Raw genomic sequence first — 20,706 nt, 5'->3', positions numbered from 1 at the left:
CATGCATTCTCAGGCATGACATTGTATGAGACACAACACCAGATAAATCAACAACAAGCAGGCTTTTGTTATCCAAAATAGAAAACATTGTTTCATAATTTACTGAACACATGCTACAACATTTTAAATGTAACTCAACCCTTTGAGACACACTGCTATTGTAGCGTAAAAAGCAAGTAACTCTAAATTCATGAGCCTTTCAATGTTGCTTGTTTATTCCAGGTTCATGACAGGAATGTCTTAGTATGGGGTGAGTCTAGTTCAGTGATAGAGTATTTCTAGTTTCAATGAAGTTCTGTTCTCGGATTTTGCTTCAGATTTGTGGCATTGGTTTCAAGCTTGGGGACACCTGATAAAGCACAAACAGAGAAACCAAAATAAGGTGAGTCATGCACTGTTAGGTCAGTACAGAACATTTTCTGCTGATATCATGTTCCATCTCGACAGTCACTGAATTATGGAACAAGGCAGTCGGTGCTGTCAGTAAAAGGGTGATCAGTAATGAAAAAAAACTCACAGCAAAGTCTGATCCTGTGCATTTCCTGATTTGCTCTAGGCTTAGCCCCTCCCATAACTCCACCAGAGTGAGCCCATTGGTTCTGTCAACATCAAAGACAGCCTAAAAACAAATAGTGAAAACAACATTTTCTCATTATGTGTGTTTTAGAGTAAATATGATAAGTTTTGTGGATGCTTCTTATAATCAAATAGTGACTTATTGACTTTTTACAGTATTTTTCACCTTCTCTGTAATGATGCGATCCACACACTGCTTTCCTGTCAGAGGGAGAGTGCACTTCTCCAGGATTTTGTGTTTGCCTCCCTAGGACAGAGGTGAGATGAGGTCATCTACGCCACACACATGGCAAAGTGTATACTACCTTGGCAGAGTGTATACTACCTTGGCAGAGTGTATACTACCTTGGCAGAGTGTATACTACCTTGGCAGAGTGTATTCGACCTTGGCAGAGTGTATACTACCTTGGCAGAGTGTATTCTACCTTGGCAGAGTGTATACTACCTTGGCAGAGTGTATTCTACCTTGGCAGAGTGTATTCTACCTTGGTAGAGTGTATACAACCGTGGCAGTGTATACTACCTTGGCAGTGTATATTACTTTGGCAGAGTGTAGACTACCTTGGCAGTGTATACTACCTTGGCAGTGTATATTACTTTGGCAGAGTGTATACTACCTTGGCAGTGTATACTACCTTGGCAGAGTGTATTCTACCTTGGTAGAGTGTATACTACCTTGGCAGTGTATACTACCTTGGCAGAGTCTATACTACTTTGGCAGAGTGTACACACTACCGCAGTGTACACTACCTTGTCAGAGTGTACACTACCTTGTCAGAGTGTACACTACCTTGTCAGAGTGTACACTACCTTGGCAGAGTGTACAGTACCTTGGCAGAGTGCTCCATCGTCAAGACCACTCTGGTTCCTGGGCAGGCCACCAGGTCCATTGCTCCTCCCATCCCCTTCACCATCTTCCCCTGCGGAAAGGCAATTGGTCAAATGTGTGTGTTGACGTTGGCGGGTTATTGAACACACATCTGCCTGTGTGGTGTTGAGTGGGTGTTCCTCAGCATTGGGACCGTCCTAAGAGCTCACCGGGATCATCCAGTTGGCCAGGTCTCCATACTGTGACACCTGCATGGCTCCTAGCATAGTCAGGTCAACATGACCGCTGGGAACACAAAGGAGAACAGCTGGGTTATACCGTGAGAACACCTGGGTTATACTGGGAGAACAGCTGGGTTATACCGTGAGAACACCTGGGTTATACTGGGAGAACACCTGGGTTATACTGGGAGAACACCTGGGTTATACTGGGAGAACACCTGGGTTATACCGTGAGAACACCTGGGTTATACTGGGAGAACACCTGGGTTATACTGGGAGAACATCTGGGTTATACCGTGAGAACACCTGGGTTATACTGGGAGAACACCTGGGTTATACTGGGAGAACACCTGGGTTATACTGGGAGAACACCTGGGTTATACCGTGAGAACATCTGGGTTATACTGGGAGAACACCTGGGTTATACTGTGAGAACACCTGGGTTATACTGGGAGAACACCTGGGTTATACTGGGAGAACATCTGGGTTATACCGTGAGAACACCTGGGTTATACTGGGAGAACACCTGGGTTATACTGGGAGAACACCTGGGTTGTACCGTGAGAACACCTGGGTTATACTGGGAGAACACCTGGGTTATACTGGGAGAACATCTGGGTTATACCGTGAGAACACCTGGGTTATACTGGGAGAACACCTGGGTTATACTGGGAGAACACCTGGGTTATACTGGGAGAACACCTGGGTTATACTGGGAGAACACCTGGATTATACCGTGAGAACAGCTGGGATATACTGGGAGAACATCTGGGTTATCCTGGAAGAAGGAGAGGTAGGTAGTGAGAGAGGATGTTTGGGCACTCACCCCCGGATCATAGCAAAGGACTCCTCACTGGAGAAGAAGGAAGCACCCGGAAGCACAGTGACCGTCTCTTTACCTACAAACACACACTTTGAATGCACATGATGGATAACTACTATAAGCATAAAGGTCATAAAGAGGATGATGTAAGCAGGGCTTGAAATTAACCGTCAAAAAAACCTTAGTTGCGAGCCCTGGATGTAAGCAGCCTATAAAAAAGTGAGATGTGCAAGACCTGCATTGATGAGGTCCGGGTCTACTTCACTCTCTGTAGGATAAGGACCCTACAGAACACAATGACACACACACACAATCACAGTGTCAACAACAAGGAGTGTGTCGTTTTCTGAATGTGAAAAAGGTACACAGTGTCCCTTCCTCCAAACACAGTGACATCATCAAAAGACCAAGGTTCCTCACCAATCCCAGAAGGCCGTTCTCACTCTGAAGATGAACAGTGATATCTGGGCTAATGTAATTGCTGGCCAACATGGGGATACCAATACCAAGGTTAACTGAAGTTAGATACTTTCAAGGAACCATTTAACCCAACTCACGTGTCTTAATACAAAGCATGCCATTTTTATACTGCATGAAAGGTTTTTATACATAATATAATAGATTTTATCATGGAACCAGGAATAAATAAATACAGAACATTACTTGGCTCTAACAGAAACACAGTTAGAACTATGCACTTCTGATCCTTGATTATCTGCTGTAGCTTCCTTGGTGCACTGTGTAACAGTTTGTTTATCCTGGAGCCAGTCGTGCAGACAGTCCAAAGGTCAGAAGGATACCATACATTCCATCCTGGAACTCCAGGGCGGCTCGTCGGATGATCCTCTCCCTCACCACGTCCGCCTCCCGCCTGGGCTTGGGGCTCTCCTTTGGGCACCTCTGGATGGTCCTCTTCTGCATGAGAGGACAAGGGACAGAGGGGATGAGATGTTACTTTATTTCTATAGTCCCTTTTACAAGCCATGTCCCGGAGGGCTTCACCTTGAGCTGTGGGTGATACAGAGAGCCAACCTAAACCCTCAGAGAAGACAAGGACACCTGGGAGGACCAGTTCACCACAGGCTCGGGGGTCAGTCAGTCATCTAGCCGGTGAGTCAGTTAGCCGGTGAGTCAGTTAGCCAGTGAGTCAGTTATCCAGTGAGTCAGTTATCCAGTGAGTCAGTTAACCAGTGAGTCAGTTAGCCAGTGAGTCAGTTATCCAGTGAGTCAGTTAGCCGGTGAGTCAGTTAGCCGGTGAGTCAGTTAGCCGGTGAGTCAGTTATCCAGTGAGTCAGTTAGCCAGTGAGTCAGTTAGCCGGTGAGTCAGTTAGCCGGTGAGTCAGTTAGCCGGTGAGTCAGTTAGCCGGTGAGTCAGTTAGCCGGTGAGTCAGTTAGCCAGTGAGTCAGTTAACCAGTGAGTCAGTTAGCCAGTGAGTCAGTTAGCCAGTGAGTCAGTTAACCAGTGAGTCAGTTAACCACTCAGTCAGCCAGTGCTGTAGTCAGTCCGTCAGGGTGAGTAATCAGCGATTAGTAAAGGAGAAACACCTCTGACGCTGGCTCCGAGGCCAGCCTCACCTCTGAAACCAGCCTCACCTTTGAAACCAGCCTCACCTCTGAAACCAGTTTCACCTCTGAAACCAGCCTCACCTCAATCCTCTTCTCATAGGCCTCTCCCTTTACGATCCTGTCCACATAGATACTGGGGACATGGATGTCCTCAGCTGCAAACGTCCCCACCTCCACCACCTCCTCCACCTGTCAGCATGGAACAGCAGGAAGGGGCACTGGGAGTTTTCAGGTCATTCACATTTACATTTAGTCATTTAGCAGACGCTCTTATCCAAAGCGACTTACAGTAAGTACAGGGACATTCCCCCGAGGCAAGTAGGGTGAAGTGCCTTGCCCAAGGACACAATGTAATTTGGCACAGCCAGGAATCGAAACTGGCAATCTTCAGATTATTAGCCCGATTTCCTTGATGATTTACATGAACACTAACCTCTACTATGGTGATTTTAGCTGCTTTGCACATGGGCAGGTTGAAGTTCCTGGCAGTTTTTCTGTGGAAATAATACCACAGAAACACACGTCAGAAGGGGACAGTTCTCATCTCGTAAATACTGACCTCTTGTGGACACTATTTGTACTGACACTAACAAAATATATTGCAGTCAGGTAAGGAGAAACATTTATTAATCATGCGATGTGAGGCACGCGTGCAGGGAGTGACGTGTCCCATGAGATGAACCCTTCACCTGAAAACAAGGTTTCCAGCTCTGTCGGCTTTCCAGGCTTTAACCAGAGCAAAGTCACCTGTGATCGCTCTCTCCATCACATAGTGTACACCATTAAACTCCCTCACCTGCAACCAATATGACATGTAAGGTTCAAATCAATAATAATAATAATAATACTATTAACATTAACGATCATTTAAATAACCATAATATTAATAACAATCCAACTTGTACTCCTCCTACTAATCCTACTAGTCCTCACTGAAGACTACTGGTTCTGTGTGATGTTCTGTATTTTGTATATTGTAAAGGGGTCAGATGGCTGAGCGGTTAGGGAATCGGGCTATTAATCAAAAGGTTGCCGGTTCGATTCCTGGCCGTGCAAAATTATTGTGTTGTGTCCTTGGGCAAGGCACTTCACCCTACTTGCCTCGGGGGGAATGTCCCTGTACTTACTGTAAGTTGCTCTGGATAAGAGCGTCTGCTAAATGACTAAATGTAAATGTATTCATACAATATACAGATGCGGGGGTGGGGTGTCCGCACCTCTCGGGGTGTGCTGGCGATGGCCACGCTGCCGTCAGGATGGTATCTGATGGGCGAGCCCCCCTCTTGGACGAGGGTGCCATAGCCTGTGGGCGTGAAGAAGGCAGGGATTCCTGCCCCTCCCGCTCGCACCCTCTCTGCCAGAGTACCCTGCAGGGGACGGTATACCAGCATGACAACAATATTGTAATAATCTAAACCAGGGGTTCCCAATCCTGGTCCTCGGGCCTCTCTGCCCTGCATGTTTCCACGCTCCAACACACCTGATTCAAATGCATGTGTGTTGGAGCAGGGAAACATCTAAAACATGCAGGGCAGGGAGGCCCGAGGACCAGGATTGGGAACCCCTGATCTAAACTATAAAGGCAGAAACCAATGTATTCATTCTATTCACGCAAAGAGATGTAGTCATGGTATGAAAGCAGTATATCCTAGTAGTCGTACCAGTATTGTGAACACCACATATTCATTAGCTTTAGGTGTAATACTGTGTTCATGGTTGGTAAACAGAATACACCGCCAAGTAAGTAAAACCAAAACAGCAAAAGACTGAGTGAATACGTAACCATGACAACAGCGGTGTGCCAACCATTTTAAAAAGTCTGAGAAAAACGACCTCAAAAACACTGATAGGTCAGTGTAGTTAACAAAAAAAATGGTCAAGATAATACCTCCTTCTTTAGAGATAATAACGGACATTATCTGAGTATTATGGGATGAGTATAGCTCAGAGGTAGAGCGTGAGACTGCAGGTCAACAGACCACAGGTTCCACTGCATGCCGCTTTGGATAACAGCGTCCGTATAGACATGACTAGAATACATATATTTATATATTTGACAATCTACACTTCCCGAGATGGCTTCAAATTTCTGCACACTGGTGTTTACCCCTTCTATCGCTCACACACAAACACTCTCTTTCTCTCTCTCACGCACACACACAAACACACTCTCTCACACAAACACACTGTCTCTCACACAGTGTAAAACAGGATGTCCTGTATTGAGTCTGACCTGGGGAGTGAGCTCGACCTCCAGCTCCCCTGAGAGGTACTGTCTCTCGAACTCTGCGTTCTCCCCAACGTACGATGAGATCATCCTCCTGATCTGATTGGTCCTCAGCAGCAGACCCAGACCAAAGTTATCCACCCTGGATCCACACAGCAGGGAACATCAGTATGAAGCTGATTGCATTTACTAACCAACACACAAACGCATGCATAGTACCCTTTTAAAACACAAATTAAAACACATTCTCTCGCACACACACACATTATCTCTCACTCTCTCTCTATCACACACACAAAACATTCTCTCTCACACACACACACATGCTCTCTCACACACTTTCTCTCTCTCACACACACACGCACACACACATATTGTCTACTGTGGTTTCTTTACCCAGCATTGTTGCTGACTGCAGTGATCCCCTTCACCCCAGTCTTTAACAAACTTCCTATCAGGTTCTCCGGTATCCCACACAATCCGAATCCTGAAACATTCCAGACAGTCACATTGTGGTATGTGATGTGTTGTTGTGTTTGTGTGCTGCTGCTTGTGGGTCTGGTGGTCTGTGATGCTGTGTGTGGGGCTGGTGGTCTGTGATGCTGTGTGTGGGGCTGGTGGTCTGTGTTGCTGTGTGTGGGGCTGGTGGTCTGTGATGATGTGTGTGGGGCTGGTGGTCTGTGTTGCTGTGTGTGGGGCTGTTGGTCTGTGATGCTGTGTGTGGGGCTGGTGGTCTGTGATGCTGTGTGTGGGGCTGGTGGTCTGTGATGCTGTGTGTGGGGCTGGTGGTCTGTGATGATGTGTGTGGGGCTGGTGGTCTGTGATGCTGTGTGTGGGGCTGGTGGTCTACCTCCCACAAGCAGCGTTGAACCATCTGGGATGTCCCTCACCGCGTCGGCAGGGTCAGAGTAGAAGACAGCTTGTCTGGGGCAGGAGGTAGACAGGTGACGACCGCACACCTGGGGAGGGACGACACACCCGCTCACTGAAAGCTTTCCAGTTCATTTGCTGTTTGCAACAAGTATTAGCTAGCGATTGGCTAGCGGTGTGACTAGCAATAATCCTGAAGGATTGTGAAAAAAAGTCTCAAGTGACAAACTTTGTACAGATACCATTCAGTTTTGTCAGAAATTTTAGGGCACGTTAATATAATAAGAAAAAACATTTGAGTGCAGGAAAAACTATATATTTTGGATTTGGAAATACAATCCTTGTATATGGGAAAAGTAAGCCTTCCAAATCTAAGAAATTGTTAACGTTTAGATCTCTAAAATGGACTATTTGTTTACTAAGATTTCCCATGTGCACCTCAGCAAAGTTTGTGAATATTTTACCAGTGAATCATTAACTTGACCCTCCACCCTGCAGACAGATGCTTGCCCCGAAATGGAGGTTGTCTCTCGCTAGAAATGTAATGAGCACAAGCTTGACAGCTTGAAGTAAATGATACTATTGCTAAGTGGTGGTATTGATCAATTTACCTCACACTTATCCTTGACAAAGGAGGAAAAAGGAGAAAAAGCTTTCAACTACTTCAGTCACTTAAAATAGCCTTCGACATTTTCACATTAGGAAATTACTGTAAGATACAGTTATGAAAGACCCACAGTCATGTGCTTGGAGCACCACAGTCAAATTAGGCACTGTAATTAATTATTCAAAGGGATTATTCAAAGCACTTAAAATATCTTCCTACCTTTGCATCTTGCATAAAGTTGGGTCCTCTATGTCTGCTGAGCAGGAATACATTTCTGTATAATTCCTCTGATCTGGAGAGAATTTTGAAGGACGCCATGGGTAGGCTCTGTTGTGTGTCTTTTTGGACAGCAGAAGGGAGGTTAATGACCCCTGGCAGGTACCGTTACACAGACTCAAAATCAACACAGGAAGCGGTTTCATGGAACGCAAAGATATGAATAATGTGGTGGGAACCCTTTATCTGAATGTAATGGGGGGAAAAACTGTTTACTCATTTGATATGTGGACCTAATTAAAATAGTACAGGGGTAAGAAGAGAGAGAATGAGGGAGCGGGAGAGTGTGTGTGGTGGTGGTAGGACCCAAACGCAGGAGTTTTCCAGGTAGAGCACCAAACAAGGGTTTATTCTTGATCATAGGGAAACATACAGGGTATTCACAGTAACAAGGGTAAAGACAAGACCAAGACTGGACACAAAACTGGAACCTAAATACACAGAACCAAACAAGATACAGGTGGACACGATAATACTAACCAGAACTGAAACCACTCAACGAGACAGTTCAAGTTCGTTCAAGTCTTTTATTGTCAGATACACAGAACAACACAAGTTCAGACTGGGAACTGAAATTCTTGGGACAAGACAAAGCAAGGCAACCTGGCATTACATAACATATACGTATTCAGTTTTAACATCTATAGATTACATATATGATAAGCTAAACTATAATAAACCTCCTAAATATACAAAATAATATACAATATACAGTACAGTAGCCTATACTAAACCTCAAATACACATAATAACCTATACCAACCTTATAAACCCCTACTAACAAGTTGGGTAGAATTAGTGCAATAGTGCAATATTGCTGATAGTGCAATCAGTAGCTGAAAGTGACAGTGTGTGAAGTGGCTAGTGAGTAGTGTATCAATGTCCATATCAAGGTGGACACAGGTGAAGACAATGACAGGAAACACTAGGGCAGGGCAAAACCAAAAAACAAGAAGGGAGCACAACAAGGCTGTGGCTGTGACAGGGGGAGAGTGATGGGGGAAAGAAGGACGGAGATTGTACAGGGCATCTCATGTCCCACTTGACTTAACCGCCAGCGCTAGAATATCGACCAGAACCGTTAAAACACTTTCCTATACGTCAATCATTTTGGGCTGGCATGCAGCGTTCTCAAATTTAGCATAGGTATATCTATACACATTGCTGCTCTGTTATTTGCAATTATCTGAGATATATTGTCCACCATGTGCCTGGTAGCTGTGTATAATTACTTTGCTTTGTTTCGTTAGGCTACCTCGTTATGGATACAAAATGGATGTCAAATTTAGAAATACATTTTCACAAAAGAACGGGAAAATTCGTGTCATGATAAAGAATTATTATAAAAACTGTCTGTTTTTATAAAAAATACTGTCTGTTTTTATAAAAAAAAATACAGTCTGTTTTTATTAAAAAAATACAGTCTGTTTTTATTAAAAAAATACAGTCTGTTTTTATAAAAAAAATACAGTCTGTTTTTATAAAAACAGACAGTCGCTCAAAAAAAGAGAACAATCCCGCGGAAACCGGGACGGATGGCAGCTGTAGGACCTAGCCTACTATCTTTATGCTCAAGCCTATTTGTATGTCGCTTTGAATAAAAGCGTCTGTTAAATGAATACATTGTAAAAATGTAATTGTATTAACTCGAGATTGTGTTAGGGGGAGAGACAGAGACAGAGGTTCAGAAAGAGAGCGAGAAAGGGCAATGAGGGTGTCACTAAAGTAGCCTAAATGCCAATGGACTGCGACATGAAGTGTGCAAAACTATTTTAAGTGCTGGAGATTGGCCTTAACACTGCCAACGAACCAGAACAAAGCTGGTTGCGAGCTAGCTGTAGAGTTTTTCCTTGGGCTTCTTATTTGTATTTTCAACCAAGGCTTTCAACCAAGGCTAAAAACCGCCTAATACATGGGTAGGCGAATAGCTGAAATATCATCATGAACGAAGTTCAAAGACAAAGTATGGGGTTCCATTAACATTAGTTGTTGTCTTGTCCTACCAATAAACCGACAATAGGTGGTGCGCTTTCCCGTCTGTTTGCGTATGACCACTGACCAGCACATGTATAGAGGACTGCAAAGGGATAGATTCGATTTTCACTCCGACCTTATCGCTGGACAGATGGCTTCTCTCTAACTGTTAACTGACTTGAACAGCGAGTAAGATACGTTATTTTAAATTTAACGTAGGCTACACCAGATGTGTTTTTATCATCTGACTGAACAAACTTTAACTCGTCTGGCTTAGGCTATACAGCTTTTAGCGTCGCACTGTGAAGAGTGTTGTCCTCCGTCGTTGTGGGGTTCATTCGAGGAAACACTACAACGTTGTCGCCACTTTTCTGATACGGTAAGTTCCCCTCTCATATCCCGCGCACATGGTGCATGAGTGGTCCGTGGAACAGAACATTTTTGGTTGAAATGTAAGGTTTTTCCGTGTCTGGGGTACGGTGTAGGCTACGTACTCCACAGCAGGGCCTTATATGCATCTTAAATTGAGGGGTCTGTTGGGGTACCCTGAAACTAGTGCAGACTTTTGGCACTTCTGTCTGCAGTCAGTGCCATTATGAGAACTCGTATCTTAATAAGGCCAAATCACTTAATATGCCCACACACCAATATTGTTATTAATATGTTTATTTTGGCTCAGATAAATACATGACAAAATGTGCCAGTTTGCCACAATACAGGATTTCTCTCTCTCTCACACACACGCTCTCCACATCCACCTTTTTACCCATAATGGCTTCCATTTTCTAGGAAACATTATATATGACCCCTGACAGCTATATTACCACCCCCATTGCTTTTGTGGTGTAAATTGGCATCACGATTGTTATTTCTTGTCAAATCCACATTGCAGTTGGTCAGGCTTATCTGCAGATGGAACATCTGCACAGTGCATGGAGGCTACAGCTCTCTGGTCCTCGCTCTTTAGTGAACATGAACATAAAAACAAACCAGTGCGAAGGGTACAAAAATCATTATCACAATGTGGTGTTGATCAGACTTGAGAATAGGGAATATTCTGGAAGGGTACTTTTTTAATTCACTGTTTCCCTTTTTACAATATCTTCCATTTAAAGACACATCTAATGAGTTTAACTGTATGGACCTCAAGCCTAATACATCACTGCAGGTCCCTAAACCCTCAGAGTCAGGTGGCTGAGCGGTGAGGGAATCGGGCTGGTAATCCGAAGGTTGCCAGTTCGATTCCCAGTCATGCTAACTGACGTTGTGTCCTTGGGCAAGGCACTTCACCCTACTTGCCTCGGGGGGAATGTCCCTGTACTTACTGTAAGTCGCTCTGGATAAGAGCGTCTGCTAAATGACTAAATGTAAATGTAAACCAAATACTAAACTGTCATGTAACACAATCATATGTTTGGATGTGTTCGTGTTGTTGTGAAACAGCGAACTTTTCCCTCCCTTATTTGTCATAAACAACATATTTTTAGAGCCTTGTTTGCAAGCCATTGTCATGATCTTGTGGCACCCTCAAACGTCCGTTCCTCCCCTCCGCCCCTCCCCCTCTGCCTTCTCTCCCACATCCTCTCCCCCCAGATGGGAGACGGCTCTCTCGTGCTTTCCCGACACCACTCCCTCAGATTCAACGCACGTTGACAATCTTCAGTCCGACCAACAGTTTTTTTTAAATAGGTAAAACAACAGCGTTGTATTTTTTTTCTTCGTGCCTTACAATAAACGGCCAATACTTTTTACAATTGTTTCTGAGAAATGCAAGGCTGTGGTCCAGTATTTCCCATACAGCGCAGGGAAAAGAACTGGGTAGCGGCCAGCATGTTAGCTTACCAAGGGAGGGTCGCTTTCATAATCCCTGGACACAACCCAGTGTTCTTGTTGTTGGATGCATGCTCTGTTCAACATTAAACTGTTTACTTTGAGAGATTTTGTAACATGGTTGGCCGGTGATGCTCAATTCTTCCAAATGATTTTCGGAGATCCTTTGAAATACCAGATGTGGATTTGCTGGAACTTTACATATCGATGTCCTCACACTTAAGCAGAGGTGAATTATATGTAATTAATATCATTGTCTCTGATGATAGCATAATTAAATGTGTAAAACAAAATTCAAAAGAGGAGTGAATCAGACATTAATATAAAATATTAGCTGAGTTTCAATGACTAACAACTGTCCCTTATCAACAAAAGAGAAAATTCCAGATGGTTGTTTGACAAAAGAGCTATTCAGCCCTTGTAAATTACCAATACATTCACATAAAACGATTTCACAGAAAATAGATGAGTTCAGTTCAACAAAGACACATTGACAATTCATTGGAAGCAATGTGCATGAAATGGGTGTGGTAGATTTTAGTGGCCAGAGGAAAGCACCCCTTTTTTACAAATAGTGGGTTGGCCTAGGGCTCGTGGTTCTGCGAAGTTGACTGCATCTCATAAAGTTCTCCATATGTTTCTTCCAGAGACGCGAGCCATGGCCGCCCTCCTGACAGTCCTCTTCTGCCTCCTCAAAGTGCTGACCTTGGCCGCAGAGCAGCAGTCCCACTCACATCAAGGTAAAGGTAATGCATCTTGCATGAGCTCACACTCAGAAATGGATGCATGTGAGGTGGTTCCTAGAAGTTCTGGCTCAGTTTTTAGCTGAAAGTCTACCGAGAACCAGATGTACGCGTGCAGTGTTACTGCATTACGAGGAACGTAGAGCTTTAGAAAAAAAAAGAAATTCCCAGAATACCAAATGGGAATCATTACTGATAGTGGCAGGTTGAAATATGAAAGTTTGTCTGTCGACCATGTGTCTTTGTCAGATGTGCAGGCCAACTGTTTTACAGCTGCCCTTCCCAGTAACATGGGAAGTCCTAACGGCTTGGGGAATACTAGGGAACAGGACTTCCAGGAATTCTGGAGGGGGCATTGAGGGCACTGCTGAACTGTGGGAAACTGTTTCAACATTCAGAGGCTCCCTTGGAACAGACAGGCACATAATGGGCATTAAATGTTTGCTTGTAGCAAGTCTCTTTTGTAAAACCTTGGATTCTGGTCTTCATGATGAAGTAGTGGCACTTCTGATCTGTGTTTTTGTCTGTTACTTAAGGTTGTATAACTCCTTCTTTCTGTCCGAATGGTCCTTTAGTGGAGTGCTTGTAGTCCTCCCTTTAGTCTATTCTAAGGCTTTTATGTGGTGGGTAACAGACGGCCTGCGTTTATACAACAGTAACTCACTATCAAAACTCCTGAGAGAGAAGGAGAGGACTGCAACTGGCGAGCCAGAATGTACTCTGAAAAGATATTCTGAGAATCAGCAGCTCGAGAGTGGAGGGGGTATTGTGAGGGAGATTCAGACACGCGGAGAGGAGGGGAAGGACATGCCGACCCACTGAAAACGACGGACAAATCTCTCTCATGAATGATGCTCTCTTCATGCTTCGCAGGTCATGTTCACTCAACTCCACTACTGCATTTATTTATCGTTATTTTCATCATATTTTTCTGCCTGGTGCTCAATGTGCTAATTTTTTGGGGACATTGCACATTCAGTCTCGAACATGTCCCTTATGCTAATGGCCCTGGTAATGCTTCATAAGGTCTCTCGGTAGTTGTGGGGGGGCATGTTGTGTAATTGAGTTGCTGAAGGAAATGGCTGCTGTGTTGTGGAGGAGGAAGAGGAAGCTGTTTTCCCTGAGAGCTCACTGATTGATGATGAAGCTTCGACCTGTGACGGTCTCTAAATAGCCAACAGAATCCAGCGTTCTCTCTGCGTTCTCTCTGCGTTCTCTCTGCGTTCCAAGGTCCCATGTCTGGGCTCTTTGCCGTAGTCGGACGTTATCACAAAAGCAGCACATTTCAAAATGTTAAAAGGATTTGTGATTGAAGTAATCTAAAACCTATATAGCACATTACTGCTAAAAGCATCCGTTCCGATTGCTCTGTGCACTTTCTTTTCAGGAAATGACATCTCATTTAGAAGATCTTTTAGTTCAAGTTAGACGGAGCAGGAAATTGCAATTTTATTGTAAAACACCGAACTGTGAGTCCGGTGCAGGGGCAGGAGAGCAAACAGTGTTTGAACTTGGTCACCTGATTCCAGCTGGATCCCAACTTTATTTAGGTATTCTGGGAAATTGGCTTTCATGGAACTATGCTTATGAAGTCCCAATTTGACAACTGGCGATATCTACTGTCATGTTTACTTCCCAAAGGAACCTGGCAGACACTAAGCAAACAGCAGCTTGCTGATGCGTACTCATATACACATAGCAGTGTTTCCCCTACCATTATATTAGGGGGGCGCCCCGTCCCCCCAACGGCACCCCCTGCCCCCCCCTGGAAGGTCATGTAAAAAATAAAACGTAAAAAAATAAAAAACAATATACAGCGCCAGATCACAAAATAAGTCATTTAAGGTTACCTTTCCTATAAAACGGGTCTATAGCTTGCTCTTTTATTAAACAAATTAAATGGCCTTATGGTTATCTAAATGGTTATTTATCTTATTTACACAACGGCATGTCATTTCTGCCCCCCCCCCCACCGCTGTCCCCCACCGCTGTCCCCCCCCCCCACCGCTGTCCCCCCCCCTATAAACCTATGGGAAAACACTGCATATTGTACATATTGTTCGAGTTGAACATCACGTGGGGATCTGTTGTACTAGATACAGTCGTGTGTGAGTGTGGGCCCAAATGACATCTTCTGTTAGGAATATCTAATGAGCCAAAATGGATTTAACGAATGAGTTGGGAAAACAGGCACACAGACACACACACGGACAAACAAACACACACCTGCCACCTGTTTTGACTTGTCATTAGTCACAGTAAATTGATCTGAAACCCTTGAGTGTAGCCGAGGGTCAAATAGATTTTTCTTTTAATTGCGAGGAACCCCAGTTCCTGGGAGTGGACGATCTGGTAAACAAGTTATTTTTAACCTTTGTCCCCCCTGAGAGCTGCTAACTATGTGATATACTCCTCTGCACAGCCTCAGAGCGGCAAAGTAGCCACCTTGTCTCTGTGTGTCTGGACCCTATGCTTGCCGATGCGTTGTTATTTATCTGAGGCATCGATGTCGCTGCCTGACAGCTTGTCCTCGCGTAAATACGGGTACGAGTGCCTACTTTAAATTAGGAACAGACGGTAATGTTGACTCAACAGAATGTGATACGTAGTCCAGGGTGAAACTGATTTACTTTAGGGGAACAGTTTATAGGTTTAATAACCACCTTGCAGTAGATGTTGTAGTTATAAATAAAACCCATATAAATGAATGTAACTAACTTTACGGCACTCAGTGTTCTGAAGTGCTTTATCTGGGTGGGGGGAGTTGGGCTTGTAAATAGTTTAGTTTGGAGGACACGTAACGGAAAGCGTTTCCATGAAAGCCTCAGTAACCTTCGCTCACGCAGGCAGATTTAGAGGCGATACTTCCAGGAAACAGCGGCTGTGACCGTGATCGCCACTCTAACTGGAGCTGTGTTATACTCGCCATCCTGGCTTAGCCGTATTGAAAGGAATGCCTTTCAAAAAGACCTGACGCAAAAGGCTTAGATAAACCTATTTGCTGATATGTATCCTACAAGAAAGATATTTAATATCCAAGTGAAAGTTCACTCTCACTCGCTCTTTCTCCTCTCAGATCTCACCAGAATACGCCCCAATTTCAAGGCCTGCATCTCTCGGAATATGGAGACTTTCCATTGCAAATGGAATGTCGGAACAATCCAGAACCTCTCAGAGCTGGGGGACCTTCGCATGGTGTACATGAAAAAAAAGTATGAGAAACCGACACACCACAAGTAAATCAGTCAACAGTCTCACCAACGAAAAAAAAAAAAAAAAAAACGATTTATCTGTATGAAACATTGAAATGCGTGTCTAAGAAAAGCTTGTCCTGTCGTCTCTCCAGTGCATCTCCCAAAGTGTGGAGCGAGTGTCCAGACTACAGCTCGGACACGCGGGATGAGTGCTACTTCAGTGAGGAGCACACTTCAGTCTGGATCCCCTACATCCTCCGGCTGTGCTCGCGTGACCCGGAGGACTTCTACGATGAGCTCATCTTCAGTGTGGAAGACATAGGTGGGTGCGGTCCCAGCCCAACCCAACCTTCATAGGTACCACTGTACCGCATCATACTATTTATCATCATACCATACAAGCCACGTATTTCGTTGGTTAGAATCAGGGAATGGTCTGTGTTTACCAGGCACAATGTAAAGTAATCACACCTCAGCTAACAGCCACGGTGAACAATAATAATATATGAACTACAGTGCAACACTAACATGTCGCACAGCACAGTGCAGAAAAAAACAACATGACATCTGAAGTGCTACAATTACGTGAATTTCCGCATTCACAGCATGCATATAAATGATCGTTTTGCAGGGATCACAAGAAGCAATGTACTGCTAAGTGGTGCTTTCATATGCAAATACTGTAGGTATCTGACAAATCCTCTGTGGCACTGCTTGTAAAAGAAAGGGTCAAATAACATTTACATGTTATTCATGTAGCAGACGCTGTTATCAAAAGCGATGCACAAATAACATTGGATTTGATCAAACCCTTCCCAGTGCACCCTGATCCTCCGGTGGGACTGAACTGGACGCTGCTCAATGTGGGCCTGACTGGGACGCACTTCGACGCCCTGGTCAGGTGGGTGCCGCCGGCCTCGGCAGACGTGCTGATGGGCTGGATGAAGCTGCAGTACGAGCTGCAGCACCGAGAAGTCAACGCCTCGCTATGGAAGGCGGTGAGTGTGTGTGTGAGGGTGTGTGTGTGTGTGAGGTGTGTGTGTGGAGTGTGTGTGTGTGTGTGTGTGAGGGTGGTGTGTGTGTGAGGTGTGTGTGTGGAGTGTGTGTGTGTGTGTGAGGGTGGTGTGTGTGTGAGGTGTGTGTGTGTGAGGGTGGAGCGTGTGTGTGTGTGAGGGTGGAGCGTGTGTGAGGGTGGAGCGTGTGTGAGGGTGGAGCGTGTGTGTGTGTGAGGGTGGAGCGTGTGAGGGTGGAGCGTGTGTGTGTGAGGGTGGAGCGTGTGTGAGGGTGGAGCGTGTGTGAGGGTGGAGCGTGTGTGTGTGTGAGGGTGGAGCGTGTGTGAGGGTGGAGCGTGTGTGAGGGTGGAGCGTGTGAGGGTGGAGCGTGTGTGTGTGAGGGTGGAGCGTGTGTGAGGGTGGAGCGTGTGTGTGAGGGTGGAGCGTGTGTGTGTGTGAGGGTGGAGCGTGTGTGAGGGTGGAGCGTGTGTGTGTGTGAGGGTGGAGCGTGTGAGGGTGGAGCGTGTGTGAGGGTGGAGCGTGTGTGTGAGGGTGGAGCATGTGTGTGAGGGTGGAGCGTGTGTGTGTGTGTGAGGGTGGAGCGTGTGTGTGTGTGTGTGAGGGTGGAGCGTGTGTGTAAGGGTGGAGCGTGTGTGTGAGGGTGGAGCGTGTGTGTGTGTGTGAGGGTGGAGCGTGTGTGTGTGTGCACCTCACAGCAGCTCTTCTCTATCCTGGTCCTCTGAACCCCCCTGACCTGACATTTGTGTCTTGCTTCCCTGTCCCTCTTCCAACACACCTGGTTCAAATGAACAGGTCGTTGACAAGCTCGGCAGAAGCCTGATAACGACTCGTTCATTTGAATCAGGCGTTTTTGAAGAGGGAAACATCTGAAATATGCAGGGCAGGGGTCAAAGATACCGGGTCAAAGATAATAGTGTGGAACAGGTATTACCTCAAAGAATGTTGTAGTATATCACAGTGTAGAGCTTATGGGTAACTGACAGTAGGGTTGGGCTGATTTTCTCCCTCTGCTGTCCGTGAACTATTTGTAATGAGTCTGAGACCCTGGGACATGTCCCTTCCAGCGGCTGGGCTGATGGGACATGTCCCCTCAGCCCACCTCTCTACTCTGCTGTTCACCTCAGGGGGGCCTGGATAAGGAAACGCAAATTTCGCTGTTTGGGCTGAAGACCAATGTGGACTACGAGATCCGGGTGAGGTGTAAGATGCAAGCATCAAGAAACTTTGGAGAATTCAGCGATTCCATTTTCATCCGCGTTCCTGCGGAAGGTACGGTTGGAGCAGTGACAAGATTTACATGGTAGAAAACTGGTTCGGTTTTCCTTCATAGAGAACCTTTTCTCTCCTTTTTTTTTATACGTTTTTAAAACAAAAGGATTTTAAATATACATGTCAAATCATATTCTATATGTTGATGCATGTGTATTTCCTTCTGTTTTTCCAGAGTCTAGGTTTCCTATTGCCATCCTGCTTGTGTTTGCCTCCTTGTTTCTAGTGGCCATCTTAATGCTGGTCATTGTCTCGCAGCAACAAAAGTAAGAGACCTGCATTTCCACTTCCCTACACTTGAGGCTAAGTGCATCTTCATCCCACATATGAATTGAATTGTCTTAACAAATGCACATCTGTCGGGGCGTGTAGCTCTGTGTGAATGCTGTGTATGTTTGTGTGAAACTATCAGGGAGTAGCTCATCTTATCTTTCCCAGATTGATGATCGTTTTCCTGCCTCCAGTTCCTGGACCGAAAATCAGAGGGATCGATCCAGAACTCTTAAAGGTACAGTTTCAAGTTTTTATATTTTCTTAAAGAGAGAGTATTAAGTTTACATATCTTCTAAGAAGTGTAGTATAAAGTTTATGGTTTTTCTTCACAACCTGTAGTATAGTTTAAACGCGTACAAAGTTGAGACTTTTCTTCTGCCAATTTCACCTTGTGTATCGTAACAGCCATTTCCAGCACAGTTTGACCAGGGTATTTTATGGACTGTGGAGTTTGTCAATCCCAAAACACTTGGGGTGTCTTATCTTTCCCCTTCCATAGAAAGGCAAACTGGCAGAACTGACCTCCATCTTGGGTGGCCACCCTGACTTGAGGCCAGAGCTGTACAGCAATGACCCTTGGGTGGAGTTCATTGAGCTGGACATCGAGGACCCCAACGACCGCATCATAAACCTCGACACGGAGTGTCTGGTGGACCGCTCGCCGCCCTCCGACTGCCAGCCTCTCTCCATCGGCTTCAGGGATGATGACTCGGGCCGCGCCAGCTGCTGTGACCCGGACCTGCCCGACCAGGACGCCTCGTCCTTCCACCCCCCACCCTCCAACACCAACCCCAGCTTGGAGCACCCTGACCCGGCCACGACTGAGCACAGCTCCCCCTCCCTGGTCCCCGCCACCTCGTGGTTCTCCTGGGCGGTCCCAGGCAGAGAAGACCTCTACGCCCAGGTCAGTGAAGTGAGGCCGTCTGGGGAGGTGGTGCTGGCGCCGGAGGAGCAGAGACAGGCAGAGGAGACCCCAGAGAAAGACTTGGAAGTAAAAGACGAGAAGGAAGAGCAAAAGAAGAAGAAGGCGAGGAAAGAGTTTCAGCTGCTTATGGTGAACCCTGACAGGCATGGCTACACTTCAGAGTTGGATGCTGGGAAATTGAGTTCCAAGGAGTCGGAATCCAGTGAGGCTCCAGTGAGGGAGGAATATAGCTTTCTGCAGAGCCCTTATCTTGAGGCAGAGATCCCCCCTGTTTTGCCTGCTACCCCCACCTCCCCTGCACCCTCCCCTTCTGTTTACACAAGAGTGGAGGGAGTTGACACTAAGAACAGCCTTATTCTGCAGCCCCGCCCCCTAGCTGCCTCCCAGCCAATCCAGACCAAGCCCATGCCCACACCAGAAGGCTATCTGACTCCTGAACTATTGGGTAACATTACACCGTAACTCCAACCCTGTCAATAGTTATTGGCATGAAAAGTCAGTGCCAGGGTGCAAGATATCATGTTCCTCTGGAGTTAGTCAGTGGATGTCCTCCCTTGACCTTTACCCCATTCCAACCTCAGCAACATGACTGCTGTTCCAGGATTGCAGTTTAGTTTGAAGGGAGTAGAGCAGTCAATCTCAGAGCTCCCTGAACTCTGAATTCAAGAGTTCGACAAACAAGACAATACAGGGACATTACCAGAGGGGACTCCCATTCAGGGACATTTTCACTGAACCTGGCCATGTAAAACATGACTGAATACAAAAATGAAACGGGATAAAGAAACAAGTTTTCTACTCGAAGGATACCTATTACTTTGTTAGTGTTTCTGATGTTGTTTACAATTATACAAACAATGGTTGAGATTGATGGAACTGTGAAGAGAATGTGTGGATCAGAGCCTAGGAAGCCTACCATATTATGTTCTGAGGACTCAATTGTGGGGCTTAATGAAGTTTCATTCCAAAACATTTTATCCACACAGTATTGCCTCTGAAATTGCCTCAGATATATAGGCTCTCCTTAAATAAAAACATTTACAATGAGTTTATGAATAAATAAGTTATCATATTTTCCTTGAAGTAATTGTATCATTTTATCAAAATGGATATACAGCCTTTTGAAAGGAAACACGTAGTCTGTTGTGTATTGTGAAGTATTAACATTCTTATTCTTAACATGACATCTATTGAGAACTTACTACTTACTTTCACCAGCTCAGAATGATTAAATTGTTTTAATGTTAATTTTCGTGTATCGTACAATATATTACTTTTCCAAATAAACAGCTTTCATGCAATCAAAAATCTATTAATGCAAAGTAAATGCAAGTAATTTTTTTGCTAGATCAATGAATTGATGGGACACAACCTCACTCTGACTGGCCAGTGGCGTTTGGCCAGTTGGGAGGCTAATGCACTAGACTCGCTGGCAACCAAAAATGTATTGGCCTGCAATAAGGAGGCTGACAGTTACAAGGGAGATGAAG

The 20,706-nt window shown here is 45.2% G+C and overlaps 4 protein-coding genes across 7 annotated transcripts in view; 2 read left to right on the top strand and 2 right to left on the bottom strand.

The window, feature by feature from the left end:
* LOC134033479 (complement component C6-like) overlaps nt 1-20,706 on the top strand; it is a 130,308-nt gene that overhangs the window by 17,251 nt on the left and 92,351 nt on the right. The gene's annotated exons all lie outside the window — the stretch shown is intronic.
* Nucleotides 1-20,706, bottom strand: part of LOC134033934 (histidine-rich glycoprotein-like) — an 80,178-nt gene that overhangs the window by 53,243 nt on the left and 6,229 nt on the right. The gene's annotated exons all lie outside the window — the stretch shown is intronic.
* LOC134033484 (succinyl-CoA:3-ketoacid coenzyme A transferase 1, mitochondrial-like) lies at nt 44-8,090 on the bottom strand. The gene is made up of 17 exons (XM_062477663.1): nt 7,939-8,090; nt 7,093-7,201; nt 6,639-6,729; nt 6,249-6,384; nt 5,233-5,382; nt 4,705-4,811; nt 4,449-4,509; nt 4,097-4,204; nt 3,250-3,364; nt 2,870-2,964; nt 2,685-2,733; nt 2,453-2,525; nt 1,615-1,690; nt 1,407-1,496; nt 743-823; nt 518-619; nt 44-349 (listed from the first exon to the last, which is right to left on the bottom strand). Exons 1-17 carry the CDS (start codon nt 8,035-8,037, stop codon nt 314-316), a joined length of 1,578 nt encoding a protein of 525 aa, XP_062333647.1. The 5' UTR covers nt 8,038-8,090; the 3' UTR covers nt 44-313.
* Nucleotides 4,151-20,264, top strand: ghrb (growth hormone receptor b). 4 transcript variants are annotated; one of them, XM_062477658.1, is made up of 9 exons: nt 4,151-4,247; nt 12,447-12,539; nt 15,619-15,754; nt 15,889-16,058; nt 16,556-16,734; nt 17,874-18,018; nt 18,194-18,284; nt 18,457-18,526; nt 18,791-20,264. In XM_062477658.1, the coding sequence occupies exons 1-9, from the start codon at nt 4,157-4,159 to the stop codon at nt 19,676-19,678; spliced, it is 1,863 nt and encodes a 620-aa protein (XP_062333642.1). In that variant the 5' UTR covers nt 4,151-4,156; the 3' UTR covers nt 19,679-20,264. The 4 variants fall into 4 exon arrangements, with proteins under 4 accessions (XP_062333642.1, XP_062333641.1, XP_062333644.1 ...); XM_062477657.1 differs by having other exon boundaries at nt 12,447-12,545; XM_062477660.1 differs by lacking the exon at nt 4,151-4,247 and adding an exon at nt 10,064-10,348.

This window comes from Osmerus eperlanus, chromosome 14, assembly GCF_963692335.1.
Source record: "Osmerus eperlanus chromosome 14, fOsmEpe2.1, whole genome shotgun sequence".
Lineage (NCBI taxonomy): Eukaryota > Metazoa > Chordata > Actinopteri > Osmeriformes > Osmeridae > Osmerus > Osmerus eperlanus.
This window is presented reverse-complemented; position numbering and strand designations above follow the sequence as displayed.